General features: G+C 33.3%; 1 protein-coding gene across 2 annotated transcripts; it reads right to left on the bottom strand.

The window, feature by feature from the left end:
• Nucleotides 1-2,825: 2,825 nt before the first annotated feature.
• On the bottom strand, nucleotides 2,826-9,844 carry LOC132068003 (calreticulin-3-like). 2 transcript variants are annotated; one of them, XM_059461456.1, is made up of 14 exons: nucleotides 9,684-9,844; nucleotides 7,842-7,949; nucleotides 6,689-6,881; nucleotides 6,271-6,529; nucleotides 5,985-6,041; nucleotides 5,843-5,890; nucleotides 5,651-5,737; nucleotides 5,498-5,555; nucleotides 5,299-5,366; nucleotides 4,717-4,809; nucleotides 4,573-4,629; nucleotides 4,409-4,495; nucleotides 3,825-3,857; nucleotides 2,826-3,069 (listed from the first exon to the last, which is right to left on the bottom strand). In XM_059461456.1, the coding sequence occupies exons 1-14, from the start codon at nucleotides 9,817-9,819 to the stop codon at nucleotides 3,058-3,060; spliced, it is 1,296 nt and encodes a 431-aa protein (XP_059317439.1). In that variant the 5' UTR covers nucleotides 9,820-9,844; the 3' UTR covers nucleotides 2,826-3,057. The 2 variants fall into 2 exon arrangements, with proteins under 2 accessions (XP_059317439.1, XP_059317440.1); XM_059461457.1 differs by lacking the exon at nucleotides 4,409-4,495.
• Nucleotides 9,845-13,062: the final 3,218 nt, after the last annotated feature.

Below are 13,062 nucleotides of genomic sequence, written 5' to 3'. Positions count from 1 at the left end.
AAAAAATTAACCGAACCGTACCGATACCGAAAAGAAACCGACATGATGAGACGGTTTCGAAAAGTCTAATTTTGGTTATACAAAATAAAATAACCGAAAAATTGGTACGGTATAAATTTTATAAAATAACCGCCCAAACCGTACCATTGACACCCCTAGTGATATCGATAAAAATTTCTGATATGAAATAATTTACTATTAAAACTTGAAGTTTAATGGTATTAATAATTGAAGTCTTCTGCATAATAGGTGTGTTGGATTTAAATAAATTGGCTGTCCATCTTTAGAAAGAAAAAAATAGACAAGATGATGAGGATTTTATATGGTAAGAAAATAAAGAAGACAAGATTATAAAATTAATTATGAAGCAAAATCGTTACAATAAAAGAAAATGGTGGTTTAGGCATTAAAGAATTTAAACAAGATAGGAGTCTCCTAATAAAATGTCTATGGAGATTCAATGAAAAATTTGATGTCATGTGGAAAAGTATAAGCACCAAGAAACTCGAGATGATGAATTTGTAGTGTATAAGAATGAATCTAAATGAATGAATAAATTGCAGAACTTTTCATTATCCTAGAGTTCATTAAAAAATCTAACCAAGAAAACAAACTAACGTGGAAAGGACACGGGAAAAGTAATTTCATTGTGAAGTGTTTTTATGATCTATCACTAACTATTGCATGCCAACAAACTCATGATACCTACTAAAGTTATGTATTTCGTGTGGATAGTAATTAAGGAGGCATGTTTAACTCAAGCCAATTGCAACGAAGGGGTTTTCAGCTTGTTGCTCCTAAACGCACACGCAAGTATATGTGGTCGTACAAGTAATATAAGATTTTAAAGTTCAGATAGATATCGTACTCACAGGAACTTATGATTAACTATTTACTAAATTAAACTAATGCTAATTATCTAAACAAGAAGTAAAATCTCAAGATATAATTATTAACTAACTAAAACTAAAATAAAACAAATAATGAACTTCAACCAAGAAAAAGCGGATTTTTATCGGAGAAGAGATAGATACGAAATTTATATGCCAACAATCCAGCCGAGCCTTTCAAATCGTTCTACCTATGGATTACTTGTTGACGGGTTGATGTTAACTTTATGAGTATTTTCCGAGTTGCTCACAAGCCTGTAGATGCGACTATAACGCCTAACAAGAACACATTTACTTCTTATTCAACTGCAAGGCTAAAGGGTATATTCCTATCCTCATTAGTGAAACGATTAATCGAACAAGCTCTATTTATTTTTATTACCCATGCAAACTCCCTATCCCTAGTTCAATTCACACGCCACAGATAGTGTCTAACTATTTCGTCAAATAATCAAACAATTAAAATCAAAAATAAATAAATAACCCAAAGATGGAAAATCAAACGTCAACTTTCATGTTTGAGTCAAAACCCTAGAACTAAAGACTTTAGCTCCACATAGAAATGGAGGTAAAACAACAAACCATCAGAATTAAAACGTAAAAACGAGTAATACGAGAAGAAGAGTAAAGGCTAAAACTCGCTAACTACGAGCGCCACGCGCCCTCCAAATCTCTCTGAGGTCCACAGTTTTGAACTCTAGGTTTCAAGTTTTCCAAAGTTCTCCAAAGTTATGTAAAAATTGTAGCTTATGGACTATTTATAGGTCTAGGAAAAAGCCTAAATAAAATAACCGAGTCTAAAAAAAAATTGAGAGAGTTTTGTTTTTGGTACGAAATTTATTCACCGTGTCACATTGGGAAAAGCATCAAATTTTCTGTCCACTATCGCGACCAACTGCTCCAAAACGTTTCTGCTAACATTCTTTTTTCCTACTTTGAACTTGATTTACATCTTTGCACTTTGATCTCATTAATACCCCTAATCATTAGCAATGATGACCTCAATCATTGGACAATCATAAGCCATCATAATTGTAATTTTTGGCAATCAGTTCCACATTCTCTTCAGCACTTCGTTCTCTTTTCCTTTATTCTTCTTCTGCCTTTTATTCAGTTTTGATTCAAATCTCTTCATTTTAGTGATTTTTAGACCGCTTTATTCCTACACATTAAAAATCTAATATTAGCACAACTCATTATAATTAATACTCAAAAGACGATTAAAAGTACAAAGATGTGAGACAAACAATGAATAAATATATGTATTTTAGGCCGAACATCACTAGCCAATCGATACTATTTGTGTGAAGCAGAAACTAAAGCCAACAAACTTTTATTATCCATTGCTCTGTCACAAGTCACAACTCAGTATGACAAGCTTTCATAAAAGAAAAAACCTACCAAAGCATTAAAAGAGAGCATGCATTACAGTACTGGTTGCAATATGGAGAGACAAAACATAAGGAATATTGAAAAAGAACTCAACTTTGTGGATTAAATCTGATTATTCTCTGCTGATTTCTTCATGGTGTAGACTGGAGGATAAATGATAGTGAAAACTTGTTTCAATTCTAGAGTTGGATCTTTTTTTTCTTCCTTACGATCCTTTACTAACCATAACACTTTCTTAGTGCTAGCTTTGACATCAACAGTATTTAATTACTATTTTCAAAGAAAATATGACTAAAGAAGAGAAGAATGCAGGTTCACCACCCAATAACCGAAATCAATAGTCCAATTAATTCGTATTCACACTGGGTAGATCCATTAATTGGGCAAGCCACTCTTTCCCTCCTTTCACAAAATTCAAACTCGAAACCTCTAGTTAAAAATGAAGATATCCCAACACATCCCTCGGTGGCTCTGAGTAAGAAGATAAGATGAACTCCAAAAGATTATCAACTGGATGTTACCAATAAAAAAAAGATTATCAACTGGATTTTCAAGTAGTGAGCCATGTTTTGCTTTGCAAAGCAGCTTTCCAAAATCAAACTAAATAAGATGGAAATAGTACAATCTGTCTTGTCTTAAGCTAACACATTAGAATATGCAAAAATACAGTTATTATTAAGATTAAAATACAACAGGAAGAACACATAAGCCCAAATCAATGGTGCTAGCTTTCTGTCTCAAGAATGGAAGATGTAGTATGGCCTTCATCGCCAAGTCAAAGTTCATCCTGCAACAAAAACAGTGTACCAACATCATCCATGGTACAAGAAACCATAAGCGATATACATTATAAATAGAATCTCCAAACATTTATTATCTTTTTCTAGGTTGCTCGGACCCTTAAAAAAGTGCCACCAGCTGCGTGTGGATCCGCCAAAAGTAGTGCATTTTTGGACGATCAGACACGGGTGCGGCGACATTTTAGTGCGACAACATTTTTGGAGAGTCCGAGCAGCATAATTTTCTATATTGCATGTTTCGATGTGCAGAACATAAGATTACAAGCATTATTCCTGACTCCTTTACCGGAAAATTGTATTGTAAAAATAGCAAAAAAGAATTATTTTGGTAATATATGAACTGTTAAATTCCCGACATAAGGGATGATTCTAGTGCTGGCAAAGGGTTCCAAAATTGCTTTATGTCATAGGTTCAAATACTATGTGCAACACTAATATACTTTTAATCCCCTTGTATGAACTTTTGGCTCCGCCATTGATTACAAGTGCAAAAGACAGATGGCACCAACACTGCTAGACACTTAAATGTCTGAATCTTTGCCCAGTACCAGTCAAACTACAACTAAATTTCATTGCAACAACTTATGTCTAAATCAAAACCAGAACTGTTTTTTGACTCACAGTATCTGAAGTAAATTTTATTTTGTAAGCTGGTACACAAGTAGGATAGCTTTTTAAACTCTGCTTATTAGCCCACGAAGAGCGACAAGAAAGAAAAGATTTAGAGGATAAGTGAGCTTACATGATAGTCATCATCGTAATCACGGCGATAGCGCTGCAAAACAACAAAAAGAATTCCAAAAAGTTAGACTCTATATTTCAACCGACAGAATTACTAAGAAAAATTAGAGAATATTGACATATAGAATAACAAAATGGCATAATGACTACTTCAAAACTTAACAGTAAAATTGAATGTTTATTGCTATTATTGAATCTGTTTAAAATAAAGATAAAAATCACTGGACAGAAGCTCCTACTAGTTCTGATTAATGCTTATTGAACAAACCAAAACCATAAGTTGGGGGCAACTTACAGTTTTTTAGCTTAAAAGCTATTTCAGTTTGAAGTTATTTAACAAAACGAAGAGGAATCTGTCAAAGATTAAGTGTATGACCAAAGTCATGGTCAGCTAACTTTGGATCATTCAAAGAAGTTAAGGAAGCAGAAACCGATAGTCATAGAAATTGAAATAGGACTAGCTATAATCCCGAACGAGGAAGGGGATAACAAACAAAATAAGGAAGAAATGGGCAAGGGGAGAAAAGCATAAATGATTGCAAGAAACCAAGAGCATTTTGATTCTGAGACATGTAAAATGCTCACCCTCTTGTGTCTATCTCTATGCCTGTCCCTGTCCCTACCCCTTTCTTTTCTCCTTCTTTCACCTTCCTCTCTTGCTCTTCGGGCTTCCTGAAAATTCCCACTAATTTAGCACTTGTGCCCAGAAAAGACACGATATGTTAAATAAATGAAAACATAATATCAACCTCTTCCTCTTTTGCTTTTCTAACTTTCTCTGCTTCTTCAAAAGCCTCCTTTTCAGCCTGCAGATATTCGTTTCAAGAAATCCAAGTATTAAACAAGCAATAAGCTAGCACCACCCAATATAGGACAAAGGATCAAAAACATACCTCCCTATTAGCAAAGACTTCTTCGATCACTCTCTTTGCATAATCAGGCTCATCGCATATCAGTATGTTGTCAAATACGGAACCTGCCTTCACCTGCAGCCCATGACAAAACACAACAGTACATCAGCCAGAGGCGGATTCAGGATTTAAAGTTTATGAGTTCCTATAGCGACCTCAAGTTAATATACAATAATAACTGGGTTCATAGTCAAATATTTATACTCCCTCCGTCTCAATTTATGTGAAGGTGTTTGACTGGGCACGGAGTTTAAGAGCAAAAGAAAGACTTTTGTTTGGTCTAAAACAAGCCATAGAAATTTCTGTGTCTATAAATCGTCTCATTTAGAGTAAAATGGAAAGTTTAAAATTGAAATATTACTATATATACAGAAAGATAGGAAAGAGTGTCACATAAATTGGGATGGAGGGAGTAGATATTTAGTAGATTTTTGAATATAGGTTACAGGCAAAAACTACTGGGTCACACCACTGAAATCACCCATTCTAACTTCATAGAGAAAACCTACTATACTTGGCCATGTGAAAAGACAACATTATACTAGTTCAGACTAGTAATCTTACCTGCCAAACTTCGATTCCAACATACTTGATAGGCCTCAGCACATAAAGATCAGGATCATCTTCAAATTCTGAAGAGAGAGAGAGAGAGAGAGAGAGAGAGAGAGAGAGAGATAAGAGTGGATTTACGATACAATGAAAAACTTCATAACATTAGAAGAGTACTCAAATGCATCTCGATACAAATGCATACATTCATTACCTGGATTATCAATCCATGGGGTCCTCCATTTACCTTTATAATTAGGGTTCTTTACTTTCTGGGACATAAAATACACTCGCTAAGTAGATATTCCAGTTACAACTTAAAGATTTCAAGCTTTCAAAATTAGCAATCATAGAGATTACCACATACCTTTCGTTTCCATGGACCCTTATATGCTGGATTAGGAATTTTTGGTGGTCTCCAGATACCATCCTCTTCATCATCCCAGTGATCAGGCTAAAAAGGGAAAGCAACTTAGGAAGTTTCGCTTATTGACTTACAAGATTTAGCCATAACACAGGTGACATAAAGACCGTGTACGTTAAAGCCTGCTGAACTAACCTTTTTAGCTTTTGGATCAGGAATCTCTCTTGGAATAGAGTCGTATCCCTGGAGCAAAAAGTAGTGCAATGAGGAAAGTTAAAAAACCAACTCAAACCATAAGAAACCGAAGAAAACTGACTAAATGTGCAGTATGAACTACCTCCGGTTTGACCTCATTTGGATCATCTATATATTCTCTATCATCCCAATCTGCAGGCTATAAGCAATGGCAACTAAATAAGTTATTTGAAAACGAGCATATTTGCAAAGAAGAATCTAAAATTTAAAAAAAAAAAAAAAAAAAAAATTATTGACGAAATCGAGGGAAACAGCTGATAAATAGGATTTCTATGCCAAAGTGTTGACGGTGCCAATGTAACAAAATATGAATTCGGTTTAGGGGCAGAAAAAGTCCAGCCTAAAGCTCTAACTTTTTTCTGAAATACCTTTTTTGCATTTACACCCTTAATTTTCCGAGGAGGAAGGATATCCCAGTCTGTATACATGCTTCCGGAATCCCTTTCTCGGCCATCAATCCAGATGCTGTATGATGCATCAGGTCTAAGAATGAATGTGTAGAAATGGGTTAATTTGTCTGTTTCACATTGAAGATCCTTTTTGATCGGATAATTCTGGCCTTGGTAGGAAAGTATAACATGAAGTTTCTTCGTCTGTGTACCACAGATATCCGGTCCAAACATCATACTGCAGAAAAAATAGAGTTTTTGTAAATTAAAGCGAAAAAAGTATGCACCATGTAAACAAACTATTATGACAACTATATAACTCAAAAAATTCTTCTCCAGCATGGGATATATTAAAATGAGATATAAGTTCACATTTCAAACATAGTGAGAATCAAACCTGTAAGGGGTGTCTCCCCCTAATTTCTTCTGGTTGACATATCCAGAGTGAAGCTTTATGTAACCACCACCACACTCAATGTCTTGCTCAAACTTTATAGAGTACTGTACAACCAATGTTCTGTTCTTGTTGCTAAATTCTGGTATCTTAGCAGAGATGGAGAAATGTTTGGCATCGGTTGACGTCTGAATACCTACAAAATCACAAATCATAATCATATTTGATAAGTCCCTCACGGTCAGAAACAAACATGCCCCAACAAGAACAGAGAACTAAAGCTAAAAGCAAGTCAAATAGTACACGTTGAATCATCTTAGCATACACAATCCTAGTACCTTTCGGTTTTGTCTTAACATAAAACTATACAAGTCACTATAAATTGCATTAAAATAAGCAAAGTGGTGAAGTATGTAATCTGACTAGTTTATGCCCCTTATTAGGTTTCCTCCATCTCTGGTCTCCCCCCCCCCCCCCAAAACCCACCCCCACCAAAAAACAACCCCTATTTGGTATAGAGGAAAATATTTTCCAATTTTCTGTCAAAATGTTTCGGAAAACATTTTCTCTAGGAAAACAAGTTCCTAAAACATGAGGAAAATAACTTCCCTAATGGAAGTAGGGAAAACAAGTTTCACAAGTGACATTCGAAGTTCAGTGGCTCCTCCCCACCCATCCAATACCTCCAACCCCCACCACCCTCGAACCCCCACTTCCCACCCCTATAGTGTTTTGCTAGATTACATATAAATGCTCTTGGAATAATATCTTTTGCTTACTTAACAAATACTAGAGAATAAGTAAGAAACACACTTGTTTTCCAAGAAAATATTTTCTAGGAAAACACTTTCCTTCATACCAAACACACCCTTACAGGACAGTCATTTTCCTTCCTTTGCCTTTTTTTGTTGTACTTGAGCCGAGGGTCTTTCGGATACGGGCTCTCAACCTCCACGAGGTAGGGGTAAGGTCTGCCTACACTCTACCCTCCCCGGACCCCACCTATGGGATTACACTGGGTATGTTGTTGTTGCCCTTTTTTGAGTGTGTGTGATTAATAGTGTAGAGTTTAACATATAATAATATTAGCTGAATAATCCATCTAAAAGCTTTTTACACACATGAAGACTTCCCAAAAAACTGTTAAGAGTCAAACCTTTATCATCAGGATCACCAGCCCATTTCCCAGCTGTATGCTTAAAGGAGCCTGCTTTCCCTTCACTCCGTTTCCAGTCAGACTTCACCCATCTGCTCTGCCAATCATCTTTTTAAAAACCCAATAGGAGGGAAAAAAACATTAATCAGTGTATAATTACAGCAAAGACGGAACAAAAATCCACCTGACCCATCAACAAAGAATTGCATCTTCACAGAAAATGTGATTTTGTAACATGTTTAAGCAGGACTTTATACAGAAGTGGACAGATCTTACTGTTTTTGCTCATAAAGTAGCTAATAATTTCATCAACATTCCGGCATATTCATTTACAAGAAAATAAGTCCCCGCCACGTAATCGATGCTTCATTGGAACTCACCCATAAGTTCAGCAAACAAAAAAAAAAGTCCTTATTTGTTCCTTTGAAGAACTACTGTATCAACTAGAAATACAGTCCAACCAGTGAATAGGCCAAAAAAAAAAAAATCGCCAGAATTGATTTCATGCTGCATTTAAACTAATCCAAAAGCTCATACAATCCAATCTCCCAATTCTTTTAAAGAAAGTAAAACTAAAAAATATAGACAATCCATACACATGACCATGTTAATCTTCACTGTATCTTTCCAGTTTTTATGTCATGGCCCCAAATATACAATTCTTTAAAAGAAAATTTCTGGGGTCTAACCAAAAGTATCAAAAAATCGATTCCTTTCATAGCATTCACAGAAAATGTAACAAGAAGCTCAAAAATGAAACTATGAAGTACCACTAAAAGAACAACAAAAAAGGAGAAAATTTCTTGGGTCTAACTAGAAGTGTATTTTCATACCATTCCAGAAAAATGGACAACAAACTCAAAAATGAAACTATGAAGTACCACTAGAACAAGAAGAATAAACAAAGAAAATTTCTAGGGGTCTAACCAAAAGTATCTACAAATTGATTCTTTTCCTACCATTTACAGAAAAAATGGAACAACAAGCTCAAAAATGAAACTATGAACTACCACTAAAAGAACAACAAATAAACAAAGAAAATTTCTGGGGTCTAACTAATAGTATCTAAAAATCAATTCTTTTCACACAATTCAAAGAAAAATGCAACAAGAAGCTCAAAAATGAAACTATGGAGTACCACAAAAACAAAATGAAATAAACAACAAAACAAGGATAAATTTTCTGGGGTCTAACCAAAAGTATCTAAAGATCAATTCTTTTCATACCATTCACAGAAAAGTGGAACAACAAACTCAAAAATGAAACTATGAACTGACACTAAAAGAACAACAAATAAACAAAGAAATTTTCTGGGGTCTAACTAGAAGTGTCTAAAAATCAATTCTTTTCATACCATTCACAGAAAAGTGGAACAACAAACTCAAAAATGAAACTGTGAACTACCACTAAAAGAACAACAAATAAACAAAGAAATTTTCTGGGGTCTAACTAGAAGTGTCTAAAAATCAATTCTTTACATACCATTAACAGAAAAAAAAAATGCAACAAGAAGCTCAATAATCAAACTAGTACCACTAAAACAAGATGAAAAAAACAAAAAAAAAAAAATAGAATCTGGGGTCTAACCAAAAGTATCTAAAAATTAACTCTTTATATACCATTCACAGAAAATATGCAACAAGAAGCTCAAAAATGAAACTATGAACTACCACTTAAAGAACAACAAATAAACAAAGAAAATTTCTTGGGTCTAACTAGAAGTGTCTGAAAATCAATTCTTTGCATACCATTACCAGAAAAATGCAACAAGAAGCTCAAAAATGAAACTATGAAGTACCACAAAAAGAATACTAAAACATAAACAAACAAAAAAATGAATACCATCGAATTGTTCTTCAAAGAAGATCTCAGAGAATGAAGAGGTGATTAGTGTAAACAGTAACAAAAGTAGTAAAAATGATGGAACTGAGAAGACTAGAAGTGGACTTGTTCTTTGTTCAGTCTTGAACAGAGCCATTTGCTCAATGTGGAAATCTGGGTCGTTGGAATAATACTTATAGAAAGTTGGTTTTTAGTTTAGCACTTGATATTTCCATTAATTACATAACCACCATCCTTTGTTTCACACTTTTTTTTCCAGTCCACTCTGCCAAAAAAAAAAAAAATGACAGTTTCTTTCTTTCTGTTTTTTTTTTTTTTTTTGACACATTTTAATATTTGAAAATAGTTTAACTTTAGGTTCTCAATTTTTTTTCTATGAGATTTTTTATAGGCGGTTTGGCCATGAAAACCAAATATTTTTCACTTTATTTGGAATTTTGAAATTAGAGTTGAAGATGAAATTATGTTTGGTTATAGTTTTTGCAAAAAATATTTGGTTGTTTGAATGTATTGAAAGTGAAAAAAGTGAAAATAGGTTTTAGATGTTTTTCAAATTCCAAATACAACTTTAAGTTGTATTTGAAATTTTCATGGCGAAACGCTGATTTCCAAATAAAGTGAAAAAACTTCAGGAAAAAAGGTGAAAACTTCTCATGGCCAAATTGGTTCTTAGTTCTTAGTATCTGTAATTACACGAATGTTATGATAGAGTTAAATTACAAGTTTTATGTCCCATAATGATATAATGGGTGAATATTTTTTTCTATTGACTTTTTCTTAGATGTTTACTAATCAGAGTGTAGGACACGGTGGTTTTGTCCAATGGGGCTTTGCTTCTAGTACATTCTATTTTGGTCCTCGGTCCACTTAGTGGAAAGTGGAAACTTGCATATGATCATATTAAATTATCATTATCATAGATCACATCACATGGCATCCATACTTAAACAGGTATAACCATATTATTGTATTGTTTTATTCTTGCTGGTGAGTGGTGGTGATCCGGAAAAAATGATTATGGAAGCATTAAATGTAATAAAACTGTATTCTTAGGAACTAATCATAAGTAACAATCAGTAACTATCAATTTGCTATATTTCAAGCTCAAATTAGTTTGGACCAGTTGAATAAATAGTTTGCCTTCATTTGAGACTGATCGTATGTTGATCATAAATCGACTACATTCGTTTTTTCTTATTGGATTTACTCTCTGAAATTGTTATACCCAAGTATTATATAGTAGTTTATAATACTGAAACACATAAAATTAGTGATCACTACTTAAATAAATAGAGAATAAAATTCATGTTAATCTTTTTTTTGAATATTATTAAAGTTTAAGATTAGTGACATTTGTGTAACTTGTCTAAATGATATAATTTTGTTAGATTGTAAGTCTAACAAAGTATGTAACAAAGTTTTCAATCTAAACATTGTCGAAAGTCGCGTTTTAGGAAAACAATAAAAGAAAAAATAGTACAAACATCTTTTCCCAAAAAATAAAATGACAATACATCAACAAGGGTCTAATTTTGGATGGGTTTAAATCGGGAAAGCTATTTCATAACTCAAAATGATAAATAATATATCAATTGATTGGTTAAGAATCGTTTGAAAATTGTCTGATTTTGGAAGGGAATTCGAGTAAGTCTAAACTCAGTTTCGACATTTTTATGTGACGAAATGGTACTATGAAACTAGATGCAACCGACAAGAAATATTTTGATGTTGAACATAATCTCTGCCAAAATTAGATGAGTAAATCAAAAAGTGAGTTTTTGTTTGCCGTCTAAAATAGTGTAATACATCAGAGAAAGGGAGAGAAAGGAAAAATATTATCCACAATGGTGGTGGGTATTAGCAAATGTATTATACATCCGTAAATTGGGTTTATCAGATGTGAGTCATAAAATAGAATCAATAAATGTTGAATCGCATTTATTGAATACAACGTGTATGTCATGTTTATACACATAAATCACATTCATCGAATATAACTTATAGATCACACAATAACACTTTTTTATTTAACTTATGAATCACATTTGTTGAATACGATTTATAGATCGTAATTTTCAATTAGGATTTATAATTAATGAATCACCAAAATTACCATTGTGATATTTGACGTGGGTTTCACTTATTTATATGTGCCATCACATTTTGCTTTGGATTTGAGTATGTTGTGTTAACTACTTGATGTTCCTGTATATGTTTTCACTCCTGTCGATGATGCAATTGTAATAGATCGATCGAGCTTATTGGTCTTGTTTCATTTTTATTTATGGTAATGATACAACGTACGATCTCTTATTGATTTGATATATTTGATTTTGAGGTGTTTCTCGATTGGATTGGTTTTAGTCCAGTAATGTGGTCTTAAACTGTAGTTATAAGACTCTTACTTTGTTTGGCTATTTGGTGTGTCAGTGTAGCTGTGGGCGTTTAGTTCTTTGCTTCAATTTTTAAAAAAATTGGGTCGATATTTTGATTTTCGATTTTGTGATTGTGCATATCAAACACCGAACTAAAGTTAGTTCTACTTAGTTCTACTTAGTTCAATTTTTCTTGTTCGGTACAATAAATAAGGTTATAATAGTCAAAACATATGATTTCTTAAGGGAGGTACAAAACAATAACGTAACAAGTAAAGTGGAAAGGGGGGAGTACCTTTAAGGAGTCTCAATGTAATTAATGGAACTTGTGTCCTTCTGAAGATCAACTCTCCAACAGCTTGGCATTGCAATATTTGCACCATGTACAAACATCCCAGCCACTAATTATTACTTCCCCCCTCCAATTTTACTAATCCCGTATACTAAAAATAGTTGTCCGATTTTCGTGACTGAAACATGATCCACTAATTATGTAGGTATTAATTATGCAGAGATTAGTTATGAAAAAATCTATGCACTGTTTACATATTATTTATGCAGGATTTAGTTATTCATATATTAACTATTCCCTCTTTGTCCTGCATAAAATAATACATAGATTCCTCATAACTCATACATGTATTGGTTATACGGGTTTTTAAATTACAAACCAAACACCATCCTACTTTCATATATGAATAAATCACCTCCTAACTAGATACCAAACACAACATCTAACCAGCTCTAACTCATCTCCCAAATTCAAATTGCATCATATAAGTCGGACGACTCGTATCTAACAAAATAATCCCTCCGTCTCAATTATGTGATACAAATTTAAAAAAAAAAAAAAATTTAAAACTTATGATCTAAAACAATTTATATATATATATATATTTGTGTGGTTGGGAAATTATTTTTAAATATAAAAATATGTCATTTTCTTTTTAAGACACACTAAAAATGTAAAATGTAAAGCATAAATACTAAATACTACATAGTAC

Source organism: Lycium ferocissimum, chromosome 8, assembly GCF_029784015.1.
Source record: "Lycium ferocissimum isolate CSIRO_LF1 chromosome 8, AGI_CSIRO_Lferr_CH_V1, whole genome shotgun sequence".
Lineage (NCBI taxonomy): Eukaryota > Viridiplantae > Streptophyta > Magnoliopsida > Solanales > Solanaceae > Lycium > Lycium ferocissimum.
Note: the sequence above shows the minus strand (reverse complement) of the source record. Positions and strands in the feature narration are given on the sequence as shown.